Here is an 18,733-nt window from a genome sequence, read left to right on the forward strand (position 1 = left end):
GGGAGATTGGAGGACCGGCGAGGGGCTGTTTGAGGAGCCGGCGGGCGGGCCGCGGCTGGCGGACTCTCCTTCCTGCACCTCTTTGGTGCTGGGAGGCGGGCCTCGGGGTCGCTGTCTGCGCCGCCGCCTCTGTGGGCCGGGCGAACTCACGTGACCCGCGCTGGCTCTGGAGCGGCTGGCAGCGCTAAGGAAGCGGCGGCGGCGGCGGCAGAGGCGGCGACAGCAGCTGGGAGGTAGCGACCTGGAGAGCGACCGGCCGGCTGCCCTCTCGGACGGCCGCGGCGAAAGAGAAAAATGGCGGAGGCCTCGGCGGCCGGGGCCGGCGCGGGCGCCGCGGTTGCCGCGCACCGGTTTTTCTGCCACTTTTGCAAGGGCGAGGTCAGCCCCAAACTACCGGTAAGAGCTCTGTGTCCTCTGCGCTCGGGCATCGGCCTGGATTCCTCGCCCCGATATCCCGGAACAGGTCTTAAGCTTCCCGCCCATCCCCGACTTCCCTGACATCGGTCTCCCAAGTACTTGCTGCCTCCCGGTCGCTGGCCCCAAACCTCGGGCGTCCCGGTCCTGGCTCCGTAACTCCCGCTCGCATGCTCCACCTGCCCCTCACTCTCTCTCCCCTCTTGACCGGCCCTCCCCCTCCATTTTTTTTTTTTTTGGTCTTCTTTAGCAAGTTCTCTTCTGACATCCCCTCAGTTTTCTTGCACTCTTCTTCACCTTGTCTCCTTCCCACGATGACCTCTCTTTTTCCCCCACTCGATACTCTTTCCGCTGTTGCTTCTCACCTTTCTCTATTTCCTTTTCCACTTTTCACCAGATCCTCCCCTCCCCCATCCTCATTGAAGCAAAATAGCGGATTGCTGAGGATTGTCCTTATTCGGTTGTCTCTAGGGAAGAAAGGAGGAAGAAAGCACGGAAAGAAAGAGAGGGTTGGAAGGTAACTGGGATGGAGAGGGGGATTTTGCTATTCAGGGGTTTCCAGCGTTCTTGTGAAAGTGAAAACAGCAGTGTACTAATGACTTGCAGACTGCCTGCGCTCCCTATCACTGTTGAAGGAAATGGTTTTAGGAAGAAGGCAGAACATACTGTTTCAACTTGCTTATTTTAGTTGTCATGCTGCCAGTGTCTTTAGCACCACCTGCCTTACCCACCCGTCCTCCCCCGTTCTATCTCTTCACTTAATAGAAAAGATCTAGGACAGAATGCTGGGGACCGCATCATCTGATGTAAAATTGGTTTTCACCACTATCTGCCAGACTGTGTTAGCCCCTAGAGAGGTAGTGCTATGGCTGTGACAAAAAGTGCTGCTGCAGCATGCTAGCCAGCTACAGCACGCCAGTCGCACAGGCTGCTTGGGGTTGGGTTATAGCTACCACAGGGAGACCCACCAGGGTGAGTGTTAATCCTACCTTTGGCCACATCTTTAGAACTAGTTATGTTTGTTCTTTTCCTTAGAAGTATCTGTGTTCAGCCTTAATACAGGGTGCCTGTCTAACAACTTCCCTCAGTGTTTATAGTGCCTCATACAATCTGTAAGAAAGCCTACTAAAGTGTGTCTGTATGTCTTATTTCTTGGAAACACAAACGGAGTCCAGTGAAAAGTGCCCAAAGTTATTTTAGTCTTTTTCACCTAAAGGTTGTGCGTTTTCAGGCTTTTACAGCATTTTCTTTTCTTCTCTTTTTGCCCGACCGCCAACTTCATAGTTGCAGTGTCATCTACATGCTGTTTTAGTTTTGCTTGCTGATTCGGCTGTGTTTGTGTCTGTGTGCTTTTTGCCATACTTCAGTGCTGAGAAGAGCAGGTGCCTTGTTTTTTTGTTAGCGGACATCAGAGCCTCCAGAATGCTCCCTTACTACTGAGAAGGAGTCTGGAATTCAGCCAGTATGTGTGTGACCAGTGACATGTTGAATGTGATGTCCTATTGAACAGTGTGGCCTCAGCTCTTCTGATCTTTAAGTTGCTGTTCACTGTTTGCCTTTAGGAGTGAGGAAACAGTCTAACTTTCCGCAACTTTTTATATCTTTTCTTCTTACCATCTCAAGTCCTCACTTCAAAGTGCTCTTGAAAAGGGATCATTTGAAAGACTTTTTAGGTGTTTTTCTAAGCCTTAGTTTGATACATGGAGGGGAAGTTGTTCATCTTTTTAGACTGATTTATTATCTGTCATGCCTGATTTGTAAATTGAGGCCTAACACTATTAAGTGCAACTGAATACTTCCTGCAGACATACCAGGTTCTCTCAGCTGAATGTCCTGGAGGTGATACTGAGGAGTATGTGGTTTCTGCCCTTAAGCACCTCACAGTTTTGTTGGAAAAAGTAACAGCTAAGGTGAATGAGGATGGATAATAATGTGGTTTAGAATTCAGAGAGGGGGAGACATGGTAGCATTGGTGATGTGAGGTCGGGGAAGACAGATGAGATGGGATTTAAATTGAGTTTTGAAGGATAGGTAGAGTTCAGACTGAGGAGACAGCATAGACTGAGGTAGAAAAGGAAGAGTGAGTTGAGGAAGAAGGGAGAAACATTTAGTAAATCAGTGTTGCTCTGCATTTTTAGGAAAGGTGCAGTGAGGTTAGAAATATAGTTTTGATTTGTGGATGAGCCAGTGAGTTTCATGTTTCATGGCCATTTCTGTATCCTTAACCCTAGACTGTCATCTTGAAAATGTTGATTGTAAGAATGACCAGGTTAGTAAGTGGCTGATTCAGTACAAATCAATCTCTGCTACTGAAAAACCAATTCAGCACTGGTTAGTCAGTAATATTATCATATATATTGGACAACATTGAAGTTTTTTAAAAATAATTTTTTATATAAACTTGGGATTCTCTCACTGTAAGTACTCAGCATTCATTAGGCATGCATTGTTTCTTGAACTGGATCAGTGTTGTGGTAAACCCGAATGTCTTTCTGCAGATAGCCAGAATAAAGTTTTTCTTTGTCTGGGGTTAATTTACATCTCAAGAGGGTACTTTGGTGGTAGTTGGATCACAAGATCCATTACCCAGGAGTGTTGCTCTCTCTGAACACCAGAGGCTGGTATTGAGTTTTACATCAGCCTTTAGTGAGCTATTGCTAGGGAGGTTTCTTCACCCAGTCAGTGGGAGGAACTGCTTCAGAGCCATCTCATCTCTTGCCAATTTATTCACCACATAAAGTCATAATTTTGTTCATTGGGACTAGGTTGCAAGGTTTTACAATTCTTTATTTCTTTTCCCTTCCCCAATCTTTAGGTTATAGCACTTCATGATACATTTGGAAGTATACAGGCAATAGCAATAGCTTGCTCAATGTTCATCCCTGAAACTACCCTTAGGTTTTTATTGTTTTTCTTGTCAGTCCTGCTACTCTGGAAGATTCACAGGCCCAGCTAACTTCAATGGCTGTTTTAAAAGTTTTTTTTTTGGTTATAACTTCTGAGAGAGATTGGAGTGTGTCTAATGCTATGTAGGTTAAGCCACATTTGGTTGAATTAATTTAATTTGGTGAAATAACCTCCTTACTCCTAATCCTGATCTATCCATCTCAGCTTTGTGTGTTTTTGATTTGGATCCTCCCAGATAAGAAGACAAAAGTTTCTTTTAGAAATAAGATATTAAGAAATGAGGGGGAAATCATGAAGGGAATTTTAGAATGAAAATACATTCAGTGGTATTGTTATCATTAGGTTTCTAAAAAGCCTTTATTCTAGAAGTGAGTAATGATTTAGGAATTTATTTTTTAATTAACAGTGTTTTCCTATTTACAGTGGAAATGGTTTTAGTAAAATTTAGTGAATGTTAAACTTGGATTTTAAAATAAGAGATTTTGATTATATATATGGTCTGAAGCCCTAGTCTTTCAAGTTTATATATATAACTGGGTAAAATGCCATTGTATATTTTTTGGTCATCAGATGACAAAGGAAATACTTAAGTAACTTAAAGTTATTTTGAAAATACAGCAGAAGCTTCTACCTCACCTGACTATCCCATTGAGAGACAATGAAGCCAAGACTGATGGAGTTAACTATGTGACACTTAGGGATGACTGGGTAGTGCCACAGAGGGCTGTGTCATGGAATGTAAAGGTGTCATTCCATCTCCATACTACCTTCCCCCACTTTTAAATCAAGGTCAGGGAATATTACCTTATGAGATTAAATCCTGTAGCGTCATTAAGCAGGTGAGATAAATCGTATGCAGAGTAAACTACTTTTGGTATTGATGAAACTAGGGTGATTCTTAAGTGTTTTATGGAGATCAGAGTATCCAAAGCCAGAGAAGAGACCAGTGTAATTAAGGACTGCAAGTGTATTGCTCACCTCTGAGGCTTTGTCTGAAGGAAGTAGCTGGCTTCTCTCCCTCTCACGTCTCCTTATTATATCACCTTTGATCTAATGAAATGTCATCCTTATCAATAAGTAATATTGGTTTGGTTCTTTACCAAGTGCTATACAAGTCATTGTCATTGTGCTGTGCTTGTAATGACTCTAATACAGGAAAACTTTCTAACCACCCCATAAGAGTAGGTAAAAAGTAGACTCCCTAAAGACTTTGTGATTCTTAAAACTCTAAGCTCACTGACCTTGCTTTTTAAAGTTGCATGATTCTTAGAAAGATCCTAGAACGGTGTCTAAGTAATGTTAGTAGTTTTGTTGAGCTGAGGAAACAAATTAGTGATTTGAGCTGGGTTTTAGAGGTTTTAATAATTAGATTTCTTTTTTTAAAATAAATTTATTTTATTTATTTATTTTTGGCTGCGTTGGGTCTTCATTGCTGCGCGCGGGCTTTCTCTAGTTGCGGTGAGCGAGGGCTACTCTTCGTTGCGGTGCATGGGCTTCTCATTGCGGTGGCTTCTCTTGTTGCAGAGCACAGGCTCTAGGGCACATGGGCTTCAGTAGTTGTGGCGCATGGGGTTAGTTTCTCCGTGGCCTGTGGGATCTTCCTGGACCAGGGCTTGAACTCATGTCCCCTGCATTGGCAGGCAGATTCTTAACCACTGCGCCACCAGGGAAGTCCCAATAATTAGATTTCTTAAATTCTGCTACTGGTGACTTCAGTTAAAAAGTGTGCTTGATTATCTAGCATCTTTCTGGTGCTATATAGCAATTGCTTATTAAAAGTCTCTTGAATGATAGTCTCTTGACCCCGTAGTTATATTTAAAAAGTAGTGGTGTTAGTGGTATGAGATCTTTATCTAAAAGGCTTCAGTGGAAGAAAATGCAGGTACTACCATGTGAAGTTTGAACATATAGTGTCAGTAAGTATGTTCCCTGCAAAGATCTAGAAATAAAAAATAGGTATTCTTACGGGTAGAATGCTAGTTCTGGTCTTGAAATTCTACTGATAAATAGACATGTATATCTTGGGTAAATCTGTGGGATTTTTTTCAGTATGAGGAAGAACAAGAATCTTTAAACTCACTGCAGATGAAATTCCTTATATTTTTTGGGGAAGTACGAGCTGATTGCTAACACTTTGTGTTTCTTTATGTTTACGTGGCTTTTTATGATCTTTGCTTACGTCCAGGGAGAAGGTGCTAAGGTCTTTCAGACAGCCATCTTATTAGAAGAGGAAAAAAAAAAGTGGATTGTTTCTTATTCTCTGTAGTCAAATTAGAAGGGGTCTGAGAATAAGAAGCCTTTGGATACTGACTTATTTTTATGTCTCCACAGCTTAATATTGATAAATAAAGGAGATAATGTAGAGTAGTGGCTCTCAACGGGGGGCAGTTTTGCGTTTTAGGAGGAAATTCGGCAACATCTGTAGACATTTTCTACAACTGGGTTGTTGTCACTAATGGGGGAAGGGGAGGGTTGTTTCTGACATCTATTGGATAGAGGCCAAGGATGCTGCTAAACATGCTTCAATGGACAGGACAGCCCCCCCACAACGAAGAATTATCGGGCCCAAAATGTCTAGAGCGCTGAGGTTCAGGAGCCCTGGGTATAGAAGGATAAAGGGATAGTCATTGGCTTCTCGTGTCAGTCGTGCTTAAGGTTTTGTCCTGGGTTAGTTTTGATTTCGAATTTTGGGATCCTGTTGAGAATTTTCAGGAAGATAATTGAGACCATATAATTTTAGCCAAAGCCCTGATGGTTGGGATTGTTCAGAACAGGAGTTAAGTGGCTGCTATTCCATTATAGCAGTATCTCTTGGGGTCACTTTCTTTCCTTGTGGTTACTGAGACCAGAGGAATTGGATCACTCCTCTCAAGTTACACACTGTGGGGCAACTTCTAAAAGAAAAGTATCCAAATTTTTTGTCAGTTGGGAATTGAGGTGGTAACAGCACATGTAACTTAGTACGACATCTGGAAATTCCAGTTTGAAAACAAAGCAAAAAGCAGACAAGTCTAACTTAGTTTTTCTATAGCTCATCTTAGCATTAATCAAGTTTTACTTTCTGTGTTTCTTGCTCTTGAAAGTTTTCCTGAGCTTAGGAGATGTTGTGCTTAGACGTTGTTTCTTCAAACTCTTGGTCGAGTGGGTGAATTAAAGTTATCAATTCTTGTTCTAATACTAATTCTTCAAAGGGCTGGAGTTAAGTCATCTGACCCTCTCAGTTTATCTTAGTATATCCCACTGTAAAATACTACTGAGGTGGGGCTTCCCTGGTGGTGCGGTGATTGAGAGTCCGCCTGCCGATGCAGGGGACATGGGTTCGTGCCCCGGTCCGGGAGGATCCCGCATGCCGCGGAGCGGCTGGGCCCGTGAGCCATGGCCGCTGAGCCTGCGCGTCCGGAGCTTGTGCTCCGCAGCGGGAGAGGCCACGACAGTGAGAGGCCCAAGTACAGCTAAAAAAAAAAAAAAAAAAAAAATACTACTGAGGTGTGCCTATTGAAAGCTTGAGTGGGTATTCGGAGAAATGGAGCTATGTAATCTTTGATTGAAAGGTTGTGTAGGAATGAGCAGTCCTTATTTGTAGAGAAATAAGGCCTTTACATAGGAGAAACATTTTAGGTAGTTCTTATAGTTTCACATAAAGAAGTTTAGGTTAGATTCTGAAGGATTTTTTTTTTTAATCTTTTAAGTTCAATTGTTAGCAGTTCAAGGTTCCTTAGAAGTCTCCAGATGCATATATAACAAATAGAAGTGGTGATTTTAAACTAGGCACACTTTTCTTGTATGTTAAATAGATTGCCCAGCTTCTTTTCCCAAAATAGGCCAGTTAGTTTTGTTTTCCTTGAAGAGCTGTTAAATTAGATAATCTCTCTCCTTGATGATTTCAACAGTGTCACAAGGAAGTTCTTAGTAGGCAATGTATCCTATATTCACCTCTTTGCCACTCACTTTCATGTTGTGCAGATTTGAATAGACTTAAACCTAGAGGACCGTCTTCCAATAAAGGTTTTATTGTGTTTACTTTTCAGCATGCTTAGAATTTACATTCTCAGAAGAAAGAAAAAATCCCATAGTTATATGTCCTTTCTTTTCTTTTTCTGGATTGACTAAAACCTATAGGTATTCTACAGTGATGTTGATCTTCTAGCCCGATAGTTCTCATACTTGTCAGACCCAGTGCCCTCTTTTTATAATAAACATTTTGAAACACTACCTTTAATGAAATGAAATTCTTAGGTAATACAATTTCCTTACATATACATTTAAAAAATTCTCTAGATGTAAGGTAAAGGATAAATAAAAAGAAAGTAACTCATGACAAAATAATATGCATTTCAATGTGTAAATACTCAGAGAAGTCCATTATAGGAAGATATATATAATGTAGTAGATATTGGCACCAAACACAGGCATAACAGCTACCCAAGGAGATTAGCTATAAGGGTAATTATACCTTAAATAGCATGAGTGGTAAGCCACCAGAATGGTGAACAATTCTTGATAAAGGTACAAATAAAGTATAATTTTCTCTTGTTTTATTCAGTAGTTGTTTTTCTGGACATACAGTGCATGGTGTTTATATATAGAAAGAGTTGGTGTTTATATATATAATGGAGTTAGATTCTAGGCTTTGGTAATTATAAAGATATTTTTTATCTACTTAACTATCCATAGGAAGTTTAAGAATAGAGACATTTCTTTGTGCTGGAGTTTCTTATGCTTATGGATTCTGCCCATTAAATTAAGTAGCATTTCTTAATTGCTGTGACAACACTTCAGTAGATGTCCAAAATGTCCCACAGATGATTGTATTATCCTCATTGAGAATGACTGCTAGTCACAGGAAAACATTTTCCTGTTTTATCACTCTTCTTTTCTCTTGCTTATTATTCACTACTTTAGTGTAGTACTTTTAACATATTGCAAGATTCAGTCTTTGTCATTTAGACTTGATTTACTTTTCCTTTAGACAATTTCTCCTATATGCCTTTAAATTTCTCATTTCCTCACCACTCTTGTCATCATTTTTGACTAACTTGTTGAATGGAACTTAGCTGCTTCTAGTGAATCTTCTGTAATTTAAGTGGTAGTCAGAGGTACTTTATTCTCAAATGAACTTATGAAGCTGTTGATTCCCTGATTTTATTTTATAGTACCAGTTATTAGGTTCTGATCTGTAATACAGTCACTGCTGAATGGTTAGAGGCATTCGTATTCCTAGTTAAGACAAGTTAGGTGGAGAAGTGGAAATTTTGTACCTTAAGCCTGTTGGTTTGAAAAAAAAAATTACTGTTATTTTGATAGTTGACGTAGTGTGAAAACAAATTTATAATGGTACATTTACTTTTTGTTTAATAACATGTAAAAGGCAAATTCAGCAAATTAGCTTTCACTGCTCTTCTTAATTTGCATGTTTTAGATTAAAAAGTGTTTGGAAGTAATATGAACAAGTGAGAATAAGGAAAGTATTTAATTCCCTAAATTTTTCAACTTTGTTTTCCTGATCACTAAAATTATTGGTTTATTATTCTGTGCCAAGTGTAGGTGCTGATTCAGTTAGGGAGTCCTGTTTTAATAATATACTAGCATTCTGGTTCTTTGGGTTTTTAAAAATTTATTTATTTATTTTTATTTATTTTTATTTTTTGGCTGTGTTGGGTCTTCGTTTCTGTGCGAGGGCTTTCTCTAGTTGTGGCAAGCGGGGGCCACTCTTCATCATGGTGCGCGGGCCTCTCACTATGGCGGCCTCTCTTGTTGCTGAGCACAGGCTCCAGGCACGCAGGCTCAGTTGTTGTGGCTCACGGGCCTAGTTGCTCCGCGGCATGTGGGATCTTTCCAGACCAGGGCTCGAACCCATGTCCCCTGCATTGGCAGGCAGATTCTCAACCACTGCGCCACCAGGGAAGCCCCTGGTTCTTTGTTTTTGAAATGCAAAATTTTATTTGAGCCAAATTGAGGATTATAATCCTGGAACAGACTCTCAGAAAGCTGTGAGAACTGTTCCCTACTAGCATTCTGTTTTAACATACAATCAGTATTAGATGAGCAGATTCAGAGTTCCCAAGGTTTTTAATAAGGTCAGTAGTGTAACATACGTCTTTCTCATCTTGCAACACTAGTGTTGTAAAAGGGTTCCAGAAGTATGTCTGTTTCTAATCCTGAGTGTGAATTATTTCTCTGAACTCAAATCTTTAGTGATTGTTTCCCTGGCTGTTAATCAGGAAGAAAACCAGTTTACAAAAACAAACAAAAAACCCACCATTAGGCCACAGTTTTTTAGTGTTGTACAAAGATACCTATATAGTTTAAATATTGTTTGGAGAGCTGTGATTCAGTTCCAGGCCAATAGAACTGCCTTTATTTATGGTCTCACTCCCTAAGAATAGTAACATTAACAACCATCATCATTTTTTTCCTTCATTCCAGGCCGTGATTGAACATTGACATTATCAGGGACTCCAAATAGGAATGTATAATCAACCAACCTTCTTTAGTTCATTGTGTAACAAGGCAGAAAATCAGGTCACGAGACAAAGCGTTACTTGATATAAGCTTGATCAGATGGACAAGAAGCCAAATTTTCTAAGAAAAAAAAAAGACTAAACTATAAGAATTATCAGAGAAAAAGTTAACACAACATAGCCAGAAAAGATTTAGTTACAGTGTTCTTTGCTTGCTTACACTAAAGGCAGCAAAAAGGAGAACAACTCAGGGGCATAGATATAAAATGGTAAATGATACTAAAAGGTTGCCCTTAGTTCTGTTGTGTACCATCATAGTTTGGAGGAAAATTTTGTCTTATGTTCAGTTTAGGCTGATAGAATCTTCTTACATAAGCTGACAGCATTCATTCAGCAAATATATTCTAAGCTCAAATTCCAAGCATTGTGCAGAAAGAAAAGCATGCTTGGTGGGGAAAGAAAAATAACCTGGGATTAAAAGTCACTGAAATCATGTACATAGTTTATGTTGTAATAATAAAATCACACTTAGGGAAGTAAAGGCACATAAAACAAACTTCTGTGAATATCCTAATCTTAAGTACTTATCCTCAAAAGAAGAATTGAATGAGTGAGACTTCTTGTTTTCCTGAAGGAGAGTTAGGGGAGACAAGTAAATGAGGACAGCATTTGTGTTCTAGTTTTACAGATGGAGAAACAGGTCTTCCCAAAGACCATGAACTGGTGGAACTGGGAATAGAACTCAGAAATTCTGTTACTGACCTGGGTCCTTGGACTCTTTAATCAATAGAAATTGATAAGAGGCCAGACGAGAAATTCAGGCAAGGCTTTATTGGGACTCCAGCATGAGGGAGTGAAAATAAGAAAACAGGTGCCCTTGCTCGCTTTCTGAGGTGGGGCCTAGCTGGTTCCTTAAATGAGGTGAGTGTAGGGGCGGGTTGGTCTGCCCACAGGTGGTGCCCTGTGTAGAGATCATGTGCTTTTTGTACCCAGCACCTCCAAAGAGTCAGTTGGTTTGTGGCCTTTTTGTATCTTACTGTTGATAATTGCCCCAACTGTGCCTCTGTGCAGTTATTTTTAGTTCCTTAGTTTGTCCAGGTGCAAGCACTCCAGTAAGGGGTTCCAGGTCACAGGTCCCAGCCTATCTCAGTTCTGTTATCTTTGTTTTGGGGCTTACTTGATGCTTTTGAAAAGGGAGGAAGTGCAACCTGGCTTGTAAAGGGATAATCATAGGGGATTATGGAAAAAGTCTCTAGAAAAAAGTAGTGTCTTTGATGTTAGAGGTGTGAGTTGGCATGAAATTCATGGTGTGGTGGGTTCTAGCCTAGGTAGGAACTGTGATGTATTTCAAACAGTTTGTGTTCCTAATCCTTCTAGTTAGGAGTTTCTGAACAGTTTTGCCTTGTGATACTCAAAGAGAATATGAACAATAGAACATGACTGACTTAATATTGTGATCTTAGATTTTGACTCTGTCAAATGACACAGGAAATAGGCTTCTCTTTTAGATAAAATTAAAAAAATAGACTTCGATCGTGACTGTATAGAAAAGCAAAGCTATGGAATTAGGAAATAAATAGTAAACCTTTGTATTTCATATTCTGAATAAACATTGGATATAAATTTGTATAAAGTTCAAGGGTATGTAAATTTCACAGCATGGGACTTCATATAAATAAGTCCTGGCTTATAGGTCATTGTTCTACCAAGACCTCACATTTTGTTATAATTGATCCCTTGAAATATAAGAAGGAAAAGAAAATAATGCATTAAAACCACCCTTTCCCTTTCTCTCTTGTATTCCAAGTGCTTTGTGTCCTCCAGTACTGTTCTTCTAAGTCGGTAAGCATCAGGGCTAAGCTGTACTTAGGGAGTTGTCCCTGATTCAGACTATTAATGGTGAAAGATATTTCTTCCTGTGGGTATTTTTAGGTGAAATAGACAGTGGAACATCTGAAGTAGTTCATTCAAGTGTACCTGCTACTGAGTGTCCTCACTTAGGTTGTATATAGTAAACATTCAGACCCTAGAGGAAAGCAGCTTAGTTTAGTGGAAACAACTGGGTTCCTGTTTCCAGTGATTCTGGGTAAGTAACTTAGGGTTGTTATACTTCTCTTTTACAGATAGGATGATAAAAACGACCTAATGAAATTTTTTGATAAGACTTAGTGACTGTGGGGACTACATACATTGGCAGTATTTGGGGGGAGGGGTTGGTGTGAAGATTTGATATATTCATATTTAAGTAGAGGAGAGATATCCATAGTGCCAGACATATAATGGGCCCTTAATTCACTCTTATCCTTGGTTTTTCCCTCCCCCCCAACCTATATTATGCTTAAAATTTAAAACTCTGTTACCTCAACAGATGAATGGATAAAGAAGATGTGGCACATATATACAATGGAATATCACTCAGCCATAAAAAGAAACGAAATTGAGTTATTTGTAGTGAGGTGGATGGACCTAGAGACTGTCATACAGAGTGAAGTAAGTCAGAAAGAGAAAAACAATACCATATGCTAACACATATATATGGAATCTAAAAAAAAAAAAAGGTTCTGAAGAACCTAGGGGCAGGACAGGAATAAAGATGCAGACGTAGAGAATGGACTTGAGGACACGGGGAGGGGGAAGGGTAAGCTGGGACGAAGTGAGAGAGTGGCATGGACATATATATACTACCAAATGTAGAATAGCTAGTGGGAAGCAGCCGCATAGCACAGGGAGATCAGCTGGGTGCTTTGTGTCCACCTAGAGGGGTGGGAGGGAGGAGATATGGAGATATATGTATATGTATAGCTGATTCACTTTGTTATACAGCAGAAACTAACACACCATTGTAAAGCAATTATAGTCCAATAAAGATATTAAAAAAAACAAACAGAACTCTGTTATATGAATATATGAGGATGATCATAAGGCCAAGGCCTGGGTGTGGGAGGAGTGTAGAGTCAGAGAGAGACTGTTTGGTTCTGGTTTGATCTTCTTACAAATTCTCCTTAATTCATGGATGTTCACCCAAATTGAAGTTAATAGTACCTCTGAAGAAAAATTAGGAAAAATTGAAATGCCAAGTTAGCCATCTTTAGAAGTGATCCAAGAGATAAATACTTAAAATCCAATCTTAAAATCCAGTCCAGTCTGGTTGTAATCTCAGTGAAGGGCAGGACTAAATTGTGATTGTAAGTAAGAAAATACAGCCAAGTAATTGTATTATATTCTAACAGGAGAAAGAATTTGTCTATTAGAAGAGGGTGTGGGAATTGTGGGTCAGCAGTGAAAGAATAGAAAAGGAGTCAGAGGCAAACATATGCTGTGTTCTTCTTGCCCAGAGGGAGAGGAAACCCAGATCATTGATTTTTGAGGATGTGGTTTATGTTCATAGTGGGAATGGATATATTAGGCTATCCTAGCATGATGACACAAGCTATATATCCAGTTGCCTACTGCTCTGATTCTCTGCTTATTTAGCAGGTGATTATAATCTGGAATAACTATAATAGCTATATTTATTAAATGTCTACTATCTAATGTGGCAGTCACTGAGTTAAGTATTTTGCAAACATCTTAAACTTTACAGTAATACAGCATCGAAGCAAGCGTCTCCATTTTACAGATGAGGAAATTGAGTCTCAGAAATGTAATGTGACTCTCCCAAGACTTCATATCTAATAGAGACCTGAGATTAGAATTCAGGTCTCTGATTCCAAAAATCTTTCCTCTATGCGTATGCCTCTTTCCTCTATTTAGGTGGATTTATTTATTGAGGAAGACTGTGCTGAATTGTAAAAGTAAATGGGCCACTTGATAACTCTTTTTCATTGAAATTAAGTGGGCATTCTGAGATGGCCTCTGAATTTGGTTTTATGCGACTCTTCCTCTAAGAGACAGATCTTCTCTAGGTGCTAAATTGTATTTCTGAGCTTGTAAGATTGAAGGTTTCAGACCCTGGATGGTATGTTCGTCAGGGTACTGCTCCCCTGTAAGGGAAGGAGGGGGCTGAAAGGCTGCTGAACCTCCCAAGTCCTCGTTTGGCCTTGACATAAACGTTTCCATTCAATCCTCAGCAAATTATAGTTCCTGTTCCCTTCTCTAAAAGAATAGTTATTTTCAATCAGTGAAGTGTAATGAAAAGAATATGGAGTTTTGAATTCAAGAAAGACCAAGATTCAAAGCTCTTCTTCATCCTTTGGGCAATTTTCTGGTTTTCTGTTACTGCCTAAAAAATCACCCCAAAATTTAGTGGTTTAAAACAGTATTATCTTTCATGTTCCTCTGGATTTACAGAGTTCAGCTGGTCAGTTCTCACTTGAGATCTTTCGTGCATTTGTAGTCATACAGAACCTGGAGAGGGAGCCATCTGAAGGCTCTGTTGGGATGGACCTTCAAGATAGTTTTTCCCTTTTACAATCCAATCCTTCTCTGATGTCTTAGTGCTCCTTTACGCCAACAGAGTAGCCCAGACTTTTGTGGCTGCTCAGGGCTTTAAGAGTCAGGAAGCAGAAACTGTTAGGCAGTTAAGAGCATTGTCTGGAATTGACTCAGTATTCTACAGGTAAAGAAGTCACAGGGCCCTCCCGATTCAAAGAGGGTGGAGTGGAGGGTTACATTGCAGAACAGCATGCGGGTTGGGAGATTTTGTTGGTGCCATCTTTGGAAAATCAAATCTGCCACAGACAACTTATTTCTTTCTTTCTTACAACTTCATGTTCTTATTTGTGTAGTAGAAATAACAGTGTTTTCCTCACAGAGTGGTTAACAGGAATAGCACAATGTCAAGCACGTAGGTGTTTCATAAATCTAAGTACTCTTTCCCCTTAATTCTCTAACATAATAGATTATTTCTAATCTACTTTTACTTTACACAGTTTTTTTTTTTTTGTGGTACGCGGGCCTCTCACTGTTGTGGCCTCTCCCGTTGTGGAGCACAGGCTCCGGACGCGCAGGCTCAGCAGCCATGGCTCACGGGCCCAGCCGCTCTGTGGCACGTGGGATCTTCCTGGACTGGGGCACGAACGCGTGTCCCCTGCAACGGCAGGCGGACTCTCAACCACTGCGCCACCAGGGAAGCCCCTTTACACAGTTTAGTACATAGTTTGGTTAACACTTTCTTGACCTGTGTTTCTCAGACTGATGTAACTTAAAACAAAAGAAACCTTTTTCATGGAAAATTTCTAACATATTAAAAGTAGAGAGAGGGACTTCCCTGATGGCACAGTGGTTAAGAATCTGCCTGCCAGTGCAGGGGACACGGGGTCAAGCCCTGGTCCAGGAAGTTCCCACATGCCACGGAGCAACGAAGCTCATGTGCCACAACTACTGAGCCTGCGCTCTAGAGCCCGCGAGCCACAACTACTGATCCCTCATGCCACAACTACTGAAGCCCATGCACCTAGAGCCCAGGCTCCGCAAAAAGAGAAGCCACCACAATGAGAAGCCTGCGCATCACAATGAAGAGTAGCCCCCGCTCCCCGAAACTAGAGAAAGCCCGTGCACAACAATGAGGACCCAATGCAGCCAAAAATAAATAAATTTATTTTTTTAAAAAAGTAGAATAGTATAAGAAGCCCACATGTACCCAGGTTCAGTAATTATCAACTCATGGCCAGTATTCTTCATTCACCTCCACCCTTACATAACATCCCATCTCCAGATTAGTTTGAAGCAGTTGCTGGAAATCGGGGGGAAATTAGTGTGATTTCAGAAGAAAATGGCGGTAGTAAATACAGTGCTATCAGGCCTTTAAAAAGAAAATCTAGAAACTGGAACTATGGTATCTTCAGAATGTTATTTTTGGGTTTTTAGGCTTCCAAGAGAATGGTTTTCTCAGACCAGACCTTTGTTCTGAGATCAGACTACTGAAGTATGTAGGAGACAAATATGCATTTTTTACTTTGATAATTAGAGAATGACAGGCTTGTGAATTCTGAAAAGTTCTCCTTATTTCCTGTAATGTTGATTTTAAGAGGAATAGTTCATGGCTGAGAGGTTGGTTTGTTCTATAATAAGCTACTTTTATCAAGAATAATTCACAGGGGCTTCCCTGGTGGCGCAGTGTTTGGGAGTCCGCCTGCTGATGCAGGGGATACGGGATCGTGCCCGGGTCTGGGAAGATCCCATATGCCGCGGAGCGGCTGGGCCCATGAGCCATGGCCGCTGAGCCTGCGCGTCCGGAGCCTGTGCTCCGCAACGGGAGGGGCCACAGCAGTGAGAGGCCCGCATACCGCAAAAAAAAAAAAAAAAAAAAAAAAAAAGAATAATTCACAGAGCATTTGGAAGGAATTTTGGTTCTCTTCCCTGTAATCAAAATAGAATTACCTAGAAAGGTTTGATTGTGCTAGTAAATGGAAGGAGTACCTAGTGGCAGGAAGAAACCACTAGGTACTCCTGTAATTATAGTACTTCTGTAATTTGGTTTATGCCTCTGAAGTGTCCTGCTCTGTGAAGGAGCTATCTATGATGGCTGACAGCCTGATTCCTAGAACCATGACTGGGATCATGAAGAGAGGATTTGTACATTTCTCTACTCTAAATCAGTGTGATTCTTGCTTCAAGTCTTTTTTGTCTTCCCAATTGTAATATCTGTCTTTTGAAATTATTTTCTCTCTACCACGGCTCTAAACATTATTGGAAGTTTAGTATCAATGTAGACCACCCTTTAAGTCTAAAGACCTTCATACCTACTCCACTTTAGCCAACTACCCCCATAGCTGTATCTTGGACTTTGTGATCATCCAGAACATTGCTACTTCTGAAATCTTAGGCTTCACTCTCCCATGAGCAGGCCACAACTTCTTAAGCTTCCAGCTCTTTTCTTTACTTCCACTCCAACCGTCCTCTAATTGTATTAGATCCTGGTACTTTGACTCCTAGTTGTGAGGTGTGTGGCAAGTAATTTCATGTTTGTTTATTCAATAAATATTTATTGAACACCTTTCTGTCCTAGGGATATAATGGTAAACAAAACTGATCTGGACCCTGCCTTTATGAAACTTAAAACTTATTGAATGGTGACAGACATTAAAAAAGCATTAAACAAATATCTAATTACAAATTGTGATAAGTGCTATAAAGGAATGTAGTGGAATAACTGAGGACATGGAAAGGAGACGTGACCCATGAGCCCCCCCCGCCCCCCCCCCCAGCAAACTGGGAGCTGGCGAATAAGCCAGAACTGCAAACAGTCCTGAATGCTTTGAGCCTCCTCCCGCCCCCCGGCAAACCGGGGGCCTGCGAATAAGCATTGAGTGCTTTGGGCACTGATCCATGAGATGTCCTCAGTATAATCAGAATGGTGGGAACACAAGGAAATGTCCTTGTGCTACTTCAGTGTAATCAAAATAATGGTGGGAACCTTGTGCTGCTTTTGCGCTCAAGGATGAAGCACGGCATGTTTTCAAGAAAGCCCATTATTGCTTGTATAATCAATAGAAGCATATGTTGCTGCTTTGGCACTTCTGGAATGTTAAGAAAATAAGTCTTAAAATGTAAACATAGATAATGCTTTAATAAAAGCTGCCACAGCAGGACAGACGGCGCTGCTTTGCCTGAGCGAGCGGCAGCCCTCTGCTGCTGTGCTTCGGCACAATTCATCTCGTGTGATGAGCTTACTTTCGGCCCTGTCATAAGATAAACTACAACAAAGGAATGAACAGGGTGCTATAGGAGAAAATAATAAGAGGAAACCACTTTAGATTGGATGATGAAAGAGGGACTTTCTGACATAACCTTAAAATGGAGACCTAAAGAACTAGAAGTCCCTTGCCATGCAAAAAGTTAGGGGAAGAGTGTTTCAGTCGTAGGAGCAGAATGTATGAAAGCTTGAGGTAGGAATGAGCTTGATGTGTTAGAAGAACTGAAAGGAGGTCCTTGTAGCTGGAATTCACTGAGGAAGGGTAGCCTGAAATGAGGTTGGCAAGTTAAACAGAGACCAGCTGAATTAGGGCCTTGTAAGGCATGTTTAAGAGTTTGATTTTTTTTTTTTTTTTTTTTGCGGTACGCGGGCCTCTCACTGTTGTGGCCTCTCCCGTTGCAGAGCACAGGCTCCGGACGCGCAGGCTTAGCGGCCATGGCTCACGGGCCCAGCCGCTCCGCGGCATGTGGGATTTTCCCGGACGGGGGCTCGAACCCGTGTCCCCTGCATCGGCAGGCAGGCTCTCAACCACTGCGCCACCAGGGAAGCCCTAAGAGTTTGATTTTATTCTAAGTGTTTTTGGAAATAGTTGAAAGGTTTTAAGATGGGAAATGATATATGGTCCATTTTATGTTTTAAAAAGATCATTCTGACTTCTTCATGCAGAACAGATGGGAAAAGGCTAGAAGAGAAGCAGGACAACACTTAAGAGGGAAGTTATTCATTGTCTAGAGCCAGTGTTGGCTTGGGTTAAGATAGTAAGGCAGTGGGGCAAGGAGTAGGTTTGAGAAATGTTTTCATGGTAGGAGTGCCAGGATTTGATGGTTGTCTGTGGAAGGTGAGAGGGAGGTGTTAGGAACGACTCCCAGTTTTCTGGTATGAACAAACTGATAATGCCGCCTCTTGAGAGAGAGAGAGAGAGAGAGAGAGAGAGAGAGTGTGTGTGTGTGTGTGTGTGTGTGTAAGAGAGAGAAAGAGCATGAGAGAAAATACGTATGAGGATAAATGAATCTGGAATTCAGAAGAGTGGCCTGGGTTAGAGAGAGACATTTGGGAGTTGTTCCACATATGGGATATTTATTTTTTTATTTTTAATTTTTTTCATACAGGGTATTTTAAAGCAATGGGAATGAGTGAGAGAGGAAGAGAAAAGAAAGAGGAGGGCCTGGTACTGGGATGGTGACAAATCACATTTTGTAATTGATATTTTTTTCTTTTTAACTTTAGAATAGATTTAGGGTTAGCCTTCTAAAGTCAATCTCACTTCCTTTCAGATAAACTTTCTTAGTGGGAGAGAAAGGAATGTAGTTACTGC

At 40.9% G+C, this 18,733-nt stretch overlaps 1 protein-coding gene across 3 annotated transcripts in view; it reads left to right on the plus strand.

Moving 5' to 3' along the window:
- Positions 1 to 188: 188 nt before the first annotated feature.
- Positions 189 to 18,733, plus strand: part of RNF115 (ring finger protein 115) — a 60,551-nt gene continuing 42,006 nt past the window's right edge. For 2 of the 3 annotated variants that reach the window (XM_082648936.1, XM_082648937.1), the window contains exons 1-2: positions 274 to 396; positions 812 to 931. Coding sequence is in view for 1 of the 3 variants with exons in the window: in XM_082648935.1 (XP_082505061.1) it covers positions 295 to 396 (102 nt within the window). In the remaining 2 variants the exon portion in view is untranslated. Of the gene's footprint in view, positions 397 to 811; positions 932 to 18,733 lie in introns of all 3 variants that reach the window. The other variant, XM_082648935.1, reaches the window with a different exon arrangement.

Source organism: Grampus griseus (assembly GCF_964374135.1).
Source record: "Grampus griseus genome assembly, chromosome: 1".
Taxonomy (NCBI): Eukaryota; Metazoa; Chordata; class Mammalia; order Artiodactyla; family Delphinidae; genus Grampus; species Grampus griseus.